Below are 17,835 nucleotides of genomic sequence, written 5' to 3' on the forward strand. Positions count from 1 at the left end.
GTGCCAGGCACTCTTTAGAAGTGGACGCATTTACATGCATTGAAAACTATATTGTTGAAAATCAAGCTGAGTCTCTACTTCCATGAGCACCTGGAGTAGCTTTTTCAGTTAATGTATTTCAGGGAAATCTGAGTTTAGATCTCATAACTGGGCCCTCAGAAGATTTTAGATGTTACAGATGGAAAAGGCATAATAAAAGTCTAGTTCATCTTCTCTGCCAGTCGAGGATTATTCTCTACATATTATCCATTGCTCTCATTAGTTAGTTACCCAAGTTACGGAATGTCATTTGCCCTAGAGGAGATTATTCCACAATTTAATAGGATGCTTCAGATTTTTTTCTTCTGATCAGTTTAAAATGATCTTGTCTTAATTCACCAAATGACTGACTCCCATATCAGATTAACTGGCATAAGTCTATTTACAGATGCCTAAGCACCACTGTCTATTATATGAAATGAGACAGAGCTTGTCGAAGATCACACATGTAAGAAGTGGAAAACAAAGGGGAGAGGAGAGAGAAAGGGGAGAGAATTCAGGCCCTCTCCCAAATCACCCTGCAGAGCTGAACTGCCAGTTAGCAATGACTGGTTTCAGAGTAGCAGCCGTGTTAGTCTGTATCCGCAAAAAGAACAGGAGTACTTGTGGCACCTTAGAGACTAACAAATTTATTAGAGCATAAGCGTTCGTGGGCTACAGCCCACTTCTTCGGATGCGTCCTTAAAGGGAGAGTATAAAGCGTATCCGATGCAGCCGAACAAGTGGGCTGTACCCCATGAAAGCTTATGCTCTAATAAATTTGTTAGTCTCTAAGGTGCCACAAGTACTCCTGTTCTTTTAGCAACGACTGTTCGTCTTTCTTTGCTCAGTTAGTATACCGCTAAGAATTCCGCATGAGGAGCACTCTCCCCTCCCCTATACAGGAATATATTGTTAAAGTGAAAACTTGTTTGCTCTAGGTTTACGGCCTCCATGCACCAGACTGAGCAGACCTTAAATCATCTCAAAAGCAGTTTTTACATCTCTTCAGAGGATCGTAACTGGATCAGTCTTTTTGGCCCTGAAAAGGTTAGAGTAAGAGTTCACTGACGCCTCATACTCTCCCTTTAAGAATCTGTTAGCGAGAGCTATCTCCCCCTATGTAAAAAAGAAAAAAAGAGGAGCCCAAACAATCCCAGTATCTCATTACACTTAATACACATAACAATCACTCTGCTTCCTAGCCCTCTTCAAAGACCATACCTCAGGAGGCACTAGTTAACTTTCCCATCCTTTACTAGGCAGGATAAACACACTGCAAAGTTTAATGAAAGAATCTAAAGCCCACAGAAAGCCCCAGGAGGGCTATAGTATTACAAGCTAAAGTTTCACCCAGATTGTGAAGTAATGTAGCATACAAACAGCTCTAATGATCTAAACACTGAAAAGAGAAGCTGGATCACATTCCTTCCCTCCGCCCCATAGAACACTTCCAACCAAAAAAAACCCTGCCCCTGCTGTAAAGAGATCCTTTTTCTCTAAGGATCACACGGGCGCTTGGATGCTGTAAGGAGTGCTAGGCTGCTGGAGTTCTACACGAATACTGAGGGAGTGTTGGCAATATATATTGCCAGAGGAATGCAAGTCAAGTTGAGCATCTTTATAAACTGTTCTCCTCATCAATTCTAATGTTCACATAAGATTCCTTGACTCTGACCACCCCCCCATTACCACTGTATAGTCTCATGTGGGGTCAATCTGTTCAGACAGACATGGGACAGGTTTTTTAAAGGTGCCCATATCAAGAACCTAAATCTCAACTGCAAACTGTACATTGTGTCCCGCCCTCTCTGCTCCCAGCACAAGTCATTTCAATCCTCCCCAGCAGCTGCTGACTGAAAGTGACGGCCGCACAGCGAGAGCACGGAAAGGAATGTGCACAGCGCACATCAAGGATGGCTCCTAGCCACAGGGGGCCTCTGCACTGGAGCATCATCGTTTGTACATTACTAGGGGAGGACAAGAGAAGGCAGCTGAGGTTGAGGCTGGGGAAGAGGCAGTGTTCAGGTGCAAACGCACTCATCTCCCTTTGTCTGATGAACCAGTTCAGCCAGGAGGGGAGCCACTTTGCCACGTGCAAGCTCTGCAGCAGAAAGCCCTGTGGGCAATGACTAACAGCCACTTAATACCACGGCTACCACGAGGCGTGAATGGTAACCAGATGCTTCTCCCTGATTAATTTCTTCAAACATTTTAAATCACACTGAACTCGACCCCTCCCTGGCTTCCCTTGTAAGTAGGAAACGGGGGGAAGGCGAAGGGGGGAGGATGAAGATAGAAGAAAAATAGAGACAAGCAAAGTAAATTGAGATAAGTGATGGGAACCTGAAGAACATTAATATTTTTTTTTTTTAAAGGTAGATGAGACACTACTTTCCCACCCCCAAAATATAGTGACGATCAGTATAGGAGGACATGATTTTGCATGGTCACTTTCTCAGCTGTGGATCCAATGGCATGTCTGAAGCCAGGCACCCTCATGTTTTCCAAAGCAAGTTCTAAGTGAAAAGAGCACTTGGGAGCCAGACACTAGAGTAACATAAGTTACAAAACCCCAGAGATCCCCGTCACCATGTACTGTATTTGCCTAGTTTCAGAGTAACAGCCGTGTTAGTCTGTATCCGCAAAAAGAAGAACAGGAGTACTTGTGGCACCTTAGAGACTAACAAATTTATTAGAGCATAAGCTTTCGTGGACTACAGCCCACTTCTTCGGATGCATATAGAATGGAACATATAATGAGGAGATATATATACACACATACAGAGAGCATAAACAGGTGGGAGTTGTCTTACCAACTCTGAGAGGCCAATTAATTAAGAGGAAAAAAAAAAAAAAAAACTTTTGAAGTGATAATCAAGCTAGCCGAGTACAGACAGTGTGATAAGAAGTGTGAGAGTACTTACAAGGGGAGATAGTCAACGTTTGTAATGGCTCAGCCATTCCCAGTCCTTATTCAAACCGGAGTTGATTGTGTCTAGTTTGCATATCAATTCTAGCTCTGTAGTCTCTCTTTGGAGTCTGTTTTTGAAGTTTTTCTGTTGTAATATAGCCACCCGCAGGTCTGTCACTGAATGACCAGACAGGTTAAAGTGTTCTCCCACTGGTTTTTGAGTATTTTGATTCCTGATGTCAGATTTGTGTCCATTAATTCTTTTGCGTAGAGACTGTCCGGTTTGGCCAATGTACATGGCAGAGGGGCATTGCTGGCACATGATGGCATATCCTTTACTCTCACAGATCTTGGGAGACAGACCTGTCCTCGCTTACAGACAACCCCCCAACCTAAAGCAAATACTCACCAGCAACCACACATCACTGAACAAAACCACTAACCCAGGAACCTATCCTTGTAACAAACCCCGATGCCAACTCTGTCCACATATCTATTCAAGTGACATCATCATAGGACCTAATCACATCAGCCATACCATCAGGGGCTCGTTCACCTGCACATCTACCAATGTGATCTATGCCATCATGTGCCAGCAATGCCCCTCTGCCATGTACATTGGCCAAACCGGACAGTCTCTACGCAAAAGAATTAATGGACACAAATCTGACATCAGGAATCAAAATACTCAAAAACCAGTGGGAGAACACTTTAACCTGTCTGGTCATTCAGTGACAGACCTGCGGGTGGCTATATTACAACAGAAAAACTTCAAAAACAGACTCCAAAGAGAGACTGCAGAGCTAGAATTGATATGCAAACTAGACACAATCAACTCCGGTTTGAATAAGGACTGGGAATGGCTGAGCCATTACAAACGTTGACTATCTCCCCTTGTAAGTACTCTCACACTTCTTATCACACTGTCTGTACTCGGCTAGCTTGATTATCACTTCAAAAGTTTTTTTTTTTTTTTTTTTTCCTCTTAATTAATTGGCCTCTCAGAGTTGGTAAGACAACTCCCACCTGTTTATGCTCTCTGTATGTGTGTATATATATCTCCTCATTATATGTTCCATTCTATATGCATCCGAAGAAGTGGGCTGTAGTCCACGAAAGCTTATGCTCTAATAAATTTGTTAGTCTCTAAGGTGCCACAAGTACTCCTGTTCTTCTTTTTGTATTTGCCTAAGTATTAGTCATTTGGGGTAGGGATTGTCCCCTACACGTCCCTATCAAGTTCCGTGTACACTTTAACACAATAAACAGCATATACAATACATTAAGTGTAATAATAATCACGTGCTAAACATTTAACTTTTTAATTCCTTATGACAGCTCCCATTCACCTAGGGGAAACCTCACACGATGAAAACACAGGTCTCTGAGAGGATTTAAAAGTCAGCCCATACAGCTCGGCCAGCCAGTAAAATCAATGGAAGCCTTGAAGAGTCAATCAAAGTGCCATTGCAATAGCCCTTTGTTAAAAACTTCTAACAGTTCGTAAAAAACCAGTCTCCCCTCACATCTCCTATCTAGTGGTCCGACGGTTGATGAGATATCCTATCCTGTAATACGGTAGGAAAAAAAGTCAACAAGCTCTGCCAAAAGAGTGACTTCCTTCTTTTTTTAATATCAACACAAGAAAGTCATTTGCCTTCCTGGGGCAAGGGCAGTGAGACAGTTAAACATTCTTCCTTTCAGCGGGAGATGGGCGAGATCAATTCAACCACTAGGAAAGCAAACACCTCCCTTCCCCCTCCCTCCACAACCTTCCACCCCAGATGACAGGAGCGGCTCTGGCTCAATTGTTTCCAGATGCTGCCTTCTGACAGACTGCGTGGCCAGGCCTCCGGGGGTTTTGGTTGGATGGAAATGGTGATTTTGTATTTCACCCCTGATCAGTACTGTCCTTTACAGCTTTCTAGGTTCAGCTGCAATCAACCCTGTACCTCAAGGAATGTCACCTGGAACAGGCAGAAAAATGAGAAAAGTAACAACAACGTAAGGGACGAACACAGTCAACATACTATCTGTTTAGCTTCCTTCAGGAGATTATGGTCATCACAGCTACAGGACTAACTGGTCATTTATTCTCCTTCAATAGAATGAAGCACAGGTTTGACATTTGGGTCATTGGCTATTTCCTATTTCATGTAAGTCGCTGGCTCCCTGGAAGGACAAGAGCCATCTTGTTCCTTCCGCAACCCGTTTTTAACTCCTTTAAATTCTGGGACTGGTGCTGGAGGCTGGAATTTGACACAATGCAGTGTGCATGACAACAACACACAATTAGTTAATGAGCATATTAAGTGCTGGCCCCCTTCCTCTGCTCCCTAATGGCTCCTACTGTACCAGTAATCCTCAGTGTTTCCACTCCTGCTGTAGACTGAGCCTTCCAGTTCTCTCGGTCCTGGGAAGATGTTCTCATGCTGGATGATGATGGTTTTGATCAGCTCATTGACATGAGCCTGGCAGGAGACCTGATCGTGTCCTTCAGGCACAGACATCAGCGTGGGCCCGAAGCAGATGGCCAAGTTGTAGGGATCCATCATGTTCTCTTCACTGAACTGAGATAAACTGCAAAAGACCGGGAGAAGAGGATTAATACGAGCCAACAATACCGACACCTCCTGCTAGGGAGCCAACATCTAAAATCGAGAGGTCTAGCTTTGGGTGCTCTGCTCTTTAAGCCCCTTCTGCTGGGAACGGAACGTTTTGGGTCAATAAAGGAAAAATAAGAGTGACTGGAATTTACTGGGGAAGGAGAAACTCCTGATGCATCTCCCAGGATCTGATAGCCTGATCTGACACGGCTTGCATGAAAACAGATTCCTAGTGGAGATCTGTACCGAAAAACAGAAAACTTTGCTGCTTGCTGACATGCTGATTTCTTTACTCAATCACTAAGGCATTTTTCCATTTCCCTAACATCCTCCTCAATCAGCACATGCAGCATTGGTAAAGAAAGAAAATGTCAGACTGTTCCTCTTTTCAATAGCTTTATTCTTCATGCAGATTGAATTTCATTGCCAGGGATTTATTTACATGCGGTCGACTCTCTGCACCCTGCTCCGATAGCAGCTGCTGCAGTAACACCTTACATCCAGTCAAGAGGCCAAGGCAGGCCTGACTGAGTCACTGCTGCTCCACACATCACAGCCTGCAGCACCGAACACAGCAAGGGAGCTGGCAACCAAGGAGCCCTTCTGCTTCTTTCCATTTGCACCCTCCTTGAAACAGTTCTTTCCAAGCACAAAGGCTCCCAATAGCACAAGAATAAGCCAACGCTCACTATGGAAGCAGCCACTGGGACTTTTAGTATTAGCTACAGGGACGTATTGAAACCTTTTGAAGTTGAAAAGCAAGGCCTGTTGGAGCTAAAAACCTCCAAGGGTTTGTAGAGGTTTGGGGACTGTGTTGCTTTGAAAGGCTTTGGGGAGCTGACTTCACAAGCAGAAGCATATCCTGCTTTATGACGGCTGTTTGTAATCTCACTGCGGCCCTGCATCCAGTTCCAGAGCAAAACCTGAGCTCCTCTGCCTGACTCTGTGCTTGGTAGCGAGAGTTAGGTGGTGTATTTTCCAAACCAAACCTCTTCCCAAAGACCAAGATGTTTCTTGTTAGCAGCTTTTCCTGGAGCCCATCTGTAGGATTTACCAAGTGCAGCCAGAACATTGAGTCTCTGCACAGCAACACTTCTTTAATCTGAATAAATTTTAACCCCAAACCTGTAATTTAAGCCTTTCAAGGCACCAGTTAATGGTTAAGCACCAAACAGAGCTAAGTTCTAGAACAACCCCCTTGAAAGACCCTGTTTTCCAGTTCACTTCTTAAAATAATTAAAAGCTATTAAGGCTGGAAGGAAACATCCACTTCAATGACTCCAGAAATGACATCTGCGGAATGAGAATCCCAAGGCATCAAAGAATTTCACAGCACTATTGTGGAAAATTTCTCTTCTTGCACTGCAGAGTATCTCTTTCCTATGCAAGAGCTTGGGAGGAGGAAAAGACAGTGGTAATCTTGTGAATGTTTTTTGGTTTTCCACAGTGCAATAACAATTTCTGCAATATACCTCTACCTCAATATAACGCTGTCCTCAGGAGCCAAAAAAAAAAAATCTTACTGCGTTATAGGTGAAACTGCATTATATCGAACTTGCTTTGATCCGCCGGAGTGCGCAGCCCCGCCCCCGGAGCACTGCTTTACTGCTTTATATCAGAATTCGTGTTATATCAGGTTGCGTTATATCTGGGCAGAGATGTATATATCGGATCGGATTCAACAAATGCCCTGAACCATTTTAATAAGGGTTTTTAAACTCGCTACCAAGTTCTACATAGGAGACTGGGCATCTCTCAGGAGCAGCTGATGTATTAGCGCCTCAAACACAGGTAACAGGACTCAAGTCTCTGAATTATTTAATGTCGATTGCCACATGAGCAGTAAAACCAAAATATTATCAATCTTATTTTAATAACCTGCTTACATCGAGAAGAAGCCTGAAGTGTTTACAAGTTTACATATGCAGGAATCGCTTCACCCCCCCATAGAAATGCAGCCACCTCTGAGGTTGAACACATCAGCACAACAGCTCTGAGAAATCTTATTGCCCAAGCTGTTTATAAGAGTGCACAGCATTTAGGACAGAAAGAAAAATACCATCTCAATGAAAATACATAGTTAGCTATGATATTTAGATAGGATGCAAGGTGGGCAAACATTCCACTAAGCTTATCTCAAGTGAAATGGGCTCCGTAATTATCACAAGTGGAGATAGTCTTTACCATCAATCTGGGGCAGCAGTTCAATACTTAGCAAGAAGAGTGTAATCTACTGAAACAGCAGTTCCAGCTCCCGCTGCATTCTGGGGGTTACTCTAGAATGTCTCCCATCCAAGCATGACCAGGCCTGGTCCGATTTAGTTTGTAGTACTGAGGATTTCACAACTTTAGGGAGTATTTTCTGCAGGCTCAGGTTGTATTTACATCACTTTCAGTTCTGCTATGAAGTCAGCCTTGGGGTTTATTTAGAGTCCTTTGCTTTTCAAGTTAGTTTTGGAAGTGCGGCTAATCCAATTAGGAGCCAAGACAATTCAACAAGCTACAGTGATTTTTATTTCAGCTTCAGAAGTCAGTGGGAGTTGCATATGCATGTCTAAACAGAGTGTGATCCCCTGAGTTTTAGGGCTATGCTTTATTTCATGAATAATGTCTGTTGCACTGTTGTGTAAGACTGGTTGTTCAATGGCCATAGCATAACTTATTAGTTAAAACCAGTAAGATTTCTCAAAGCAGTTGTAGAAATAAATTTCCCAAGCTCTACACAAACTAAACACACACTATTTCTCTAATGGGAACATGAATCCATTCTGGAAGCCGAATTTTCCTCCATTTTATTGGAGGCACAGTGAGGGCAGAAAGGGCTGCTTTGTCTAGCTAGTTTTAATGACCTGTGGGAGACAGATGAGAGAAAGGGCAAGAGGTTCCATAGCCCTCTGTAAGTTATTTATAGCTGAAACCTCAAATTGCAGTACAAGACGTTAAACCCATCATGAGGAAAAGGATGAGACATCCATCCTCCAGGTTGCCAAAATGATGCGATTAAGATGACTGAGCTCTACAGAGCTACACCTCAGAATTCAGCTCTGAAGTATGGAAGGTTGAATCTTCTTGTACGGTCACTCCCCTGATGCAATTGGTCAACCAGACAGGAATCCACAGAGCAATGCCAACATATAATCATTCGGACAGTGCCTGGTTTTCTATGGCTTCGTTTTAGTATAACGTTTCAGGGAACTTTGGCAATGTCTAGACGGAGGCTGCAAAATTTAGCTTCAGATCCAAAAACTTCTGGGGATGTTCTGATCCAGAATTTTGGTTCAGTCTGTTATTAAGGTGCCAGATGGGAAGGTCAGATTCCGTCTCTGCCAAAGTTTAGGATTGTACAGATCTAGTGTTTTGATTCAAGCCCAAATACAGTGTATATACCATAGATAATTTCAACATCCCCTCCCAAATGCAGTCTCACTTTTTTTTACCTGCCCCAATGTGAACATGCTGAAGGACAATACCACTGGAACACCCATTTGATGTTCTCAGCTTCCATACAGAATATATGCAGGGATGCAACATTTCCTCCTCTTAGCATCCTCAAGAGCCCCACAGCATGCAAGGAGAATAAGGCTGGGTCCCCTCTGCCAGCAGAGCTCCATGTACCCACCAGCTGGGGAGTAAGAATCTTATGCATTTTGAGCCCATCTACCCCAACAAGGATGGAGTATGCAGCATTCCCAGTTCTTGCTAGCCTGGGACCCAGCCCCTGATCCTTCATGCTGCACTTACATTAGCTTACCAGGCTAGCTCTAGTATTATGAATTTTCATTTCAAGAACTCTGTTGAGGTTGCTCAAGTTTTTTCTAGTTACCATTTTGCAATGCTGAGAGGGCCCAGCAAAATAGATACAATAGTTAAGTAAGCAGGCTGAGAGGCAACAAACTGCTACTGGCAAAGAGAACGGCACTTGTACCCTGAACTGCTGCTCTGGATCAGAAACGGCAGAGTGTCAAATCTGCAGTCCTCTCAATTCAACACATTTATACCAACCCCAACATCTATTGCAGAGCTCTGGTGCTTTCAGGGATACTCACTGACTGAGGAATGCAAAGAGGTATCTCATTACAATCAGAGTGGTTTTAGGCAAGCTCAGAAGGACCTTCCGGATGTGTAGTGCTCTTTCTTGTAAGTTATCCATTGCTGAAAGGAGGAAAGAGCACCATACAGAGTTATTATATCACCATGGCCATACCTGAAGTCACTGAATCTGCACGTCTGTGGCACACTAGGAGGTTCCCTACACTAGGGTGTAAAATATTAAAGATAGGAGCCAAGATACAGTAGCACAGAATCTTGGGGAAGAAAGGGGCTATCTGCTTCCTGTAAGGTGTATGATGTGTTCTCCAGAAATGCCTTATTGGATGATGTAATGTATGCATAACCTGTTCTGCAAAGCCCTTTATTGCAAAGGTACATGGTATGTGTAATCTATCTGTAGGTTCCCTTACAGTGTGGGTGCATTGAGTTATGTCTGTTTCACTAGATCCAACACAATAGCTCATTCCAATCAGTTACAAAAGGTGGGTGTTGAACAAAAAAGTGTTTGGTCTGACTCAGAAAATAGATTACCATAGCTAAAGGGTGAGCTAAAAGCTCTGTGTGCAGCAGACGACGGAGAAAAAAAGTGGGCAGCATAAATCCTCAGCCCTGGAAGGATGAAGTTATTTGGGAGCAGATTTCTTTTCATCTAATATGAATTAAGCTTTGTAAAGTCATTACTGTGAGAAGAAAACCATGAGTTGTTTCGGAAGCAGTTATCTTTGTCCCACTTCAAAGGCTGCCGCTGATGGCTATTCCACTGCCTGGACAATAGATTCATTCTTTGCTGCTGAATGATTCGGCAATAATGGGACCATTTAAACTTGGTTTCCAACAAAAAAGAAAAAGCTTTGAAATAATCCAAGCTGTTTATACCTGGACTGTGATCACTCTCACATTATACATTCAGTAGTGAGAGTCCATAAGGAATCTTCCTTGTGGTTAATGGAAGGGTTATTCAGACTGGTTAGAACACACAGCTGCTTCCCTGCTGGAAATACATGGCATGCACCAGAACAGATGTGCTGCATGTACATGGATAGACTGGGCAGGAAAACGCTGCTAGAACAGTGGGCTTCCAAGATGGCAGCTGCAAGCACGTTCTGAGTATTGGCCTTTAAAGGAGCATTTTGTGCCAATTATTAATTTAAAAAAAAACTACTTCTGAAGCTTTGGCTCTGAAGATGCTGTGGCCACTATCTCAAACATGCTGCTGTGGTGCAGATCCCTAAGGATCCACTTCATTCTCTTCTCAGATTCACTTTCCTAAACAGGCTCTGCCATGAGATTAAAGAGTGCTGCAAAGAGAGAGTTGAGCAGTCCTCTCTGGATGATGGCTGGAGCACAGAGCCTAAAAGGGATTAGGAGAAATATTTTGGGAGGGGATGAAGATGGGATGCTCAAAAAAAGCAATCTGGACTATGACGGAAAATAAAATCAACATTTCTGGTACAATAAAAGTTTACTCTTATTACCATAAACTGATCTTTTTTGGGGGGAATGGGGAGCAGAGGATTGGGGGGGGGGGTTGATAAAGGGTCATCTGCATTTTTTTGCAGGTCTTCTATTTAAATAGAAAACACCATTCCTTCATCTACTTACTGACACAGGCAATCAGATCATGAAAGATTTCCTTCGGAAACAGAGGGTGCTCCAGCCCTCGGAAATAGAGTTTCAGAACTCCCGCTATTGAGTCCATATCATGGTCATTTTGGTCTCCAGCCAGTGGATCTTCCCCTAGTTACAACAAAAACAAGAATAAAAAAAAGGAGGTAAGGAGGAATAGTAAGAACTTTGGTAGACAGAGGATCTGGCTGCTCTGCTAGAAGGACATGTCTCAGCCAGAAAGAAGGATCCACGTAATCCAAAGGTTACTCCCTATTCCCCCAAAACACCGAGCAGGCAATGGGTGATTGGGAAAGCCATCCCCGAAGTACAGCAATCAAGAAAGGTCCTTGGCAGCCATCCTTTGTGGCTGGAGGTGGCTGCATGCCCCCACTCAGGCAGATAAAGGGGTTGACTTTCTCATCTGACCCCAACACATGGAGGAAGAGTCCCCCACCTATGACCACATTGGGGATGGAATTACTCCTGGAGCTGTGGTAACTTTGGGAGGCTCTGCAGTCCAGGTGTTTTTGGTTGGAGGGAACAGACAGAGCATTTCTTAACTGGGTTATAGGAGGTGGGAAGCACATTGCCACAAACTGCTCACATCTAATCAACTCTGTGATTCACTGTGGGGTTGCTTTGGGGCCTACACAGCAGGCCAATGCTTGTGCCAATCACTACCTTTACAAGTCTTAGAAAGAGACATGTTGTGCTGGATTGGTAGGAAAATAAAGTTTCTGGTGCAGTTAATTTGTAACTATCTATACTGTAGTTCGCCTATTACAAAAAAGAAGACACACACTGAAGGAGCTATTCCCTACGGAAATCTCCCTATCAAATATAATTAGATTTTATGATGGGGCAAACCTCAAATCGAAGCTATATATATCCATTATGTGACGGAAATTACCAAAGCTTGCCTATTACTTTAATAACCACACAGGATAATAAATGGTCCACTATGAACCAGAGCATTATCTTTGATATTAACTGCTACCAAGGGTTCTGGATTAAGTAATAAACTGCACAGACATTATTGTTAACTTCGTCAGTTCTGTATATCATCCTCTTTAGAGGGACAAGCAAAATGAAACTAAAAAAAGTAATGTTATTTTGGTGATACTGGAATAACTGGCTGTTTTCCCTGAAATGTCTGACATCTGTCCTTTACTTTAAGAAAGGTAGTCAGAGTCTGGTGTTGTAAGCCCTCAACCCTACCACACATGCATTTCCTTTGTTCTCCAAGGTATTTCATTCTCAGATAAAAGACAAATGCATTGTAGTCTCAACAACATCATGGTTAGGCAGAAGAAGATCACATCTCTAAAATACGTACATCTCTCTCTCTCCTCTCACTGATAGCAATTTGCTATGCACCCATATCTGGGATGTGGAGATACGTGAACATGAAAACTTACAATTAATGTGTCACTTGCAACATGAAATGTATGAGGAAGCAGGACCAGCCTTGTGATTTTCAGAGTCCCAAGCAAGAAGGGGGCCACAAACTGCTAGGACTGATCTGAAAGGTAACTTTTTCTCTGGTCCCACTGTGGCAGGGAAACTGGGTCAGATGTGACTTGCTGTGTCAGAGGGCCCCCAAACAGTTGCTTGTGCATAAGGCCAATCACATATGCAAGCTAAAAACCCAACAAAAGCCCTCCAAATAAGAGTAAAATGAACAGTGAGTTGAAATGGACTCTCTTACTTAGTGGTGATTAGAGTAAATGTAGTCATATTGCTTTACAAGAAATGTCAGGGGCAAGAGATCCCACCCCAGGCATGGAATAGAGTCTATTCACAAGGTGGAGGAAAACAGACTAGGTAGTTAAATCCAAGAAGGAAATGTGTGCAGTCATTAAACAATCCAACATGACAGGTGCCGAAATTCTGAATGATTATTATTCGGCGATGTAGCAAGACATGAAGCATAAGATATCAAGTGACTTTATATGTTCAAGGTTAGTGAGCATTGAAAAAAATTCTCTGCCTGGAGTCATTTATGAAATGTAGAACTGTAAAAAAACCACACTACACAGGGCACAATCAGTTGTGTCCAAAATACTAAAGGTATTTTAGAATGGTAACACCTGTGATGATGTGATACAGAATACACCCTCCTTACCTCTCTCAAATGCGTTTTTGATATCATTCACCTCAACCTGCGATCCAGACACTCTGAATATGCCTTCATGCTGCAGTCCTGTAAGACAATAAGAGAAACCCACAATGACAGTCAAAGATTTCAACTCAGGTCCTCATCTGGCAAAGTAATATTGCATAACCAATTTGAAAAGATGAGTTTTATTGGAAAGTGTCATTAAATGTCTTTCACCATATATCACAAACCAACAAAAACATTTTCCTATGATAATTGAAGTTTACAAATCGGCAAAGTAAGAAAAACACTGCTTGAGAACTTCGTTTGTTTTAAGAATATTTACTTGAAATATTTTGGCATGTGATGTTGACAATTTGACTTTTAACAGTTTATATAATGCTTTAACTTTTTGAATCTTAACATGTACGGTCATTAAATCATCATTTGACCTCTACATAATTTCCCACAAATGTGAAAATTCTGATACAACTTTTAAAAAATGCTTAAAGCTCATAATTTTGTGCAACTGCAAAAATTTAAAATCACCCTTAAAAATAAACATTGATATCATCTGTTGAAATTATTAAAAAAAATAATTCTGCCCAGCCTAGGCACAATCAGGGTGGGATCCCATCCATCTAAAACATTACAACCATGTCAACAAGCAGGACAGGCCAAATTCTCACACCCTTTGGAAAATCTCCTTCTGCAAAAATCTAAGAATACAACAAGGGATAAACTCCCCTTCCACACCAGGAAAAAAGTATTTACTTCCCTCCCTCACTAGAAGGAAGTACCACAAAGTACTCTACAAACTTAAACTCATATACAACCTATATATTGAATCACTTCACCCATATACAACCTATACATTGAAGCCACTCCTTGGGCAGAACACAGCAACTTTTTATTGTTTAACAGCAACAATAGAAAATAGTTACAACAAGAAGTGAACAACTTATTCAATTGAAATTACAGAATATAACTACCACTAATGTGACTTGATATTTGGGACTCTAGGGGAGTTTTCAGGATATTCCAGTAGAGTAGTTAAGTATTATAAAATCATTAAAACTAATGGGGGCAAGTAGTTGATGGATTCCAATGGATTCCTATAAAATATCTTTGTTGGAACATGAAATATGAGCAGCAAACATTTAAAACCAACATCCTAACTTCTAAAATAATTCCAGCACAAGGAAATGGTTGTATTTATTCAAGCCTTTGGACAGGAGCAGGGAATTTGACTTTTGCAAAGCTCTATGTACTGTAGGTTTATGGCACTGTATATGTAACTAATAAGCTCTTTTGGATCATCTGTGGCCAGCTCTTCTTCTCAAATTATGGTACTATTTTAATCCCCAGGCAATGACATTCTTGTGTTATATGGCCCTTAATTATTCCTGGTATCATCAGCACACATATCACATTGCACAGTGAAAATATATACCGAAATGCAGCAAACTGAGAATGAAAATGGAATCAATCCACTATCTACAAGGAAATCTTTATTCAAAAGCATCAATTCAGATGTAAGAGGTAATAACCATGTTACAGAATTTAACTTTAATGGGTTAAGCCATCAATTCTTTATAATTCTCCTTTGACATGGATTTGTACGAGAAGAGCACATGTCTCGAATCCCAAATTGTGCTTTCTTTAGCATATATTTTATTTGGTACTCCAAAAGGGAAAAAGTGGGGAGAACCTACACAATAGTTTCCAACGTGCAATAGTGATTAAAACAAAAGCAAAGTACAATTGAACCTATTCTCTGGCTCTGTTATTGGTTAGATGAAAACAAACCCCAAGCTTATTGACTAGCAGTCGTTCTTCATGCTATTATTAAACAACATTAAAAACACATACAACTTAGAATAAAATGTGTGGAAGATGTTTATCTTAAAATACTACATTTATCCTTTATCCAAGCAAAGGAATCTGCACCTCAGCTCCCCTGAACGGTCACTTGAATATTGTGGGCAAGGAGAATAGCTCAGAATGTGAGGCGGGGAGAGTTGTGAGTAGGCAAGACAGATATTGGGAGGGAGGTTACATGACAAGGCAAGAGATAAAGGCACAGGAACAACTTGAACACAAAGGCCTGGTAATATTGCCCCAGTCAGAGAGATAATCTTCCAACTTCATGCAAGACTGAAGACAAGAAGCTATGGGACACACGTTGAATGAAACCTAAGGAAACTTGAACACTTCTGCAGCAGCAAATTAACTCCCCGCTGGGAAGGAAGGATACATGTAGGAGGCACTATTTAGTGCCACCTCAAATACCTGCAGCAGCCAATCTGTCTGCCTATGCTTAGGATAGACAATAGTGCAGCACTACTGACTCTTCCAAGTGGACAGTGGGGAGTTCTTAGTAGTGCCTGCTGTAGGATTCTAACACACACGTTCTGCACCAGGCTACTCTAAACATTCACAAGAGACTCTGCACATTGAAGAGGCCATGTGATTCACTTAAATTAGAGATGGACGGACTCAGATTATGAAACTTGGATGTGAACTTTCCTAGAGTTCAGGGGCGGGATCCAAATCGAAGTTTTCTGGTTCCTCATTATGAGTTTAAACACCCTTAAAAAACAAAAAAGGTTTTGCCTGCCTTATTCTGTTAAGGGGCATTTGAAAAAATGATTACTGTGTCATCTGTAAACTTACCATGTCTGCTAATGAATCGTATGCAGCTCTCCACCACAAGGGGAATGGCTTGGCTGGAGTCCTGAGCAACCAAGGGAGAAAATTAAAACAAATAGTCAAGCACAGAGCTGACTGAAAAATAAAAAACAACTCTGAAATCCACAAGCAAAACTTCATGGAGCAATACACCTTCTGCCAGGGATTGGGAACAGAGCTGTCCACAGGGCCCGAAGCAGAGTCTCTGAAGGAGGTACTATTTGGTTTGTGAATTATTCTAGAGACATAACACTGCCTTTTGCAGAGATGGTAACTGCCATCCCAAGCTATACAGGAATAAATATATCTATGTGCAATGAAAAAGCACCAAGTCAAAACCAAGGATCACCAATTCTGATCTGGACTCAGTGTACAAGACCGTTATTGGGCTGCACTAACATCTTTAGGGCACAGCTCCATGCAATGCCTCTGGAAGCAGCAATGTTATAGTACCAATGGTGTCATACGAGCTACCTGTGGCTGGCCAGCTTTGCCAACATCATGCTTTGAGAAGGCCAGTGGTGCTGCTGTAATGACTAACTCTGCACAACACCTGTGCTCAACTGGTGCACAAGGTGCCAGGGAAGGAAAAGGAGAGAAAACCTACTATGCCCTTCCTTCATCTCGTGCAGCGCATGCCCACACAAAGTTGTGGCCCTCTGGCCGAGTCCATATTTGTACATTTTTCAGATTGATTTCCATATATCCCAAACATGACAAATTTTGGTTTTGCAGAACAAGCTCCTGACATTTTATTGCAGAAACATTTTAGATGTCATATGCTCACTGACCTTTGGGCTAAGCACTGAGTACTGTAAAAATACCAGTTCACAATGACAGCTTGGAGTGCAGGCTGTTCTTTGGGCCAGGGCCAGAACACAGTAAATGACACTTTCTAGCTTGCCAATTTCCACCATAAGCAATTCAGTGATGAAGTTGTGTAACAGGCGAACAGTTCAATGCACTTCTTTAGCCCGTCTTCAGAGGATCACAAGATACTTTGCAAACAATTTGATTTCAGCAATATCTGTGAGATAGTGTATTACTGTTCCCATTTTAGGAAAGAGTCAACTAAGGCACAGAGGTTAAGTGACTTAATTGAACATATATTTTTAAAAGGTTTAGTGATTTTCCTTTTAGTGGCCTGTAGAATTCCTTTAATTCATAGATTCCAAGGCCAGAAGGGACCATTGTGATCATCTAGTCTGACCTCCTGTATAACCCAGGCCAGGGAACTTCCCCAAAGTAATTCCCAGAGCAGATCTTTTAGGAAAACATCAAATGTAATTTTGTAATTAACAGTTTTCCCTCCTCATTATCTGGATTGCACTAGCTTTCTGCAAGCTGTATAAGAGGACACTTTGCAATACAACAGTGCTTTGAAACACTATGGAAACCTGCAGCTTACTTGGCGAATGACAAAGAGTTTATTAAATAATCATCCAAATAGCACCACAGATTTACACAACTCATTTCAGAGAAGCACCAAATGAACTTTAGAGAGAAAAAACACACTCTGTCCTCAAAGAGATAATTTCTGAACGATGTGCAATTTAAATTGGTAGGTCACACTCAAAAGAGTCACACACAAGTGATTTCATGTGGATTATTTGAGGCACAGAGGCACTCATTTTTCCAAACTGATTAGTTTTTTAGGTTTTCAAGTCACAGGGTATAGTATGTCATCTCCAATCAAGTACAGAATACATTGTGAGCCCTCAAACACTACTGTGAATGGCCATTAATAAACAGACATGCAGCTATTTCACTTCCTGTTGAAAGAGTCTGTTACTAGTGTGTAAACAAAGCAATCTCCACAACAGATGAGTTCAGGATATTCAAAAGATCCA

At 41.9% G+C, this 17,835-nt stretch overlaps 1 protein-coding gene across 5 annotated transcripts in view; it reads right to left on the reverse strand.

The window, feature by feature from the left end:
• The window catches only part of SRGAP2 (SLIT-ROBO Rho GTPase activating protein 2), a 209,876-nt gene that overhangs the window by 20,664 nt on the left and 171,377 nt on the right, over positions 1 to 17,835 (reverse strand). For all 5 annotated transcript variants that reach the window (XM_054025841.1, XM_054025839.1, XM_054025840.1 and 2 more), the window contains 5 exons: positions 15,971 to 16,031; positions 13,322 to 13,399; positions 11,191 to 11,325; positions 9,585 to 9,690; positions 5,288 to 5,512 (listed from right to left, as the gene is read on the reverse strand). In XM_054025841.1, coding sequence (XP_053881816.1) covers positions 5,288 to 5,512; positions 9,585 to 9,690; positions 11,191 to 11,325; positions 13,322 to 13,399; positions 15,971 to 16,031 — 605 coding nt within the window. The remainder of the gene's footprint in view (positions 1 to 5,287; positions 5,513 to 9,584; positions 9,691 to 11,190; positions 11,326 to 13,321; positions 13,400 to 15,970; positions 16,032 to 17,835) is intronic.

The sequence above is a fragment of the Malaclemys terrapin genome, chromosome 4, assembly GCF_027887155.1.
Source record: "Malaclemys terrapin pileata isolate rMalTer1 chromosome 4, rMalTer1.hap1, whole genome shotgun sequence".
NCBI classification, from domain to species: domain Eukaryota; kingdom Metazoa; phylum Chordata; order Testudines; family Emydidae; genus Malaclemys; species Malaclemys terrapin.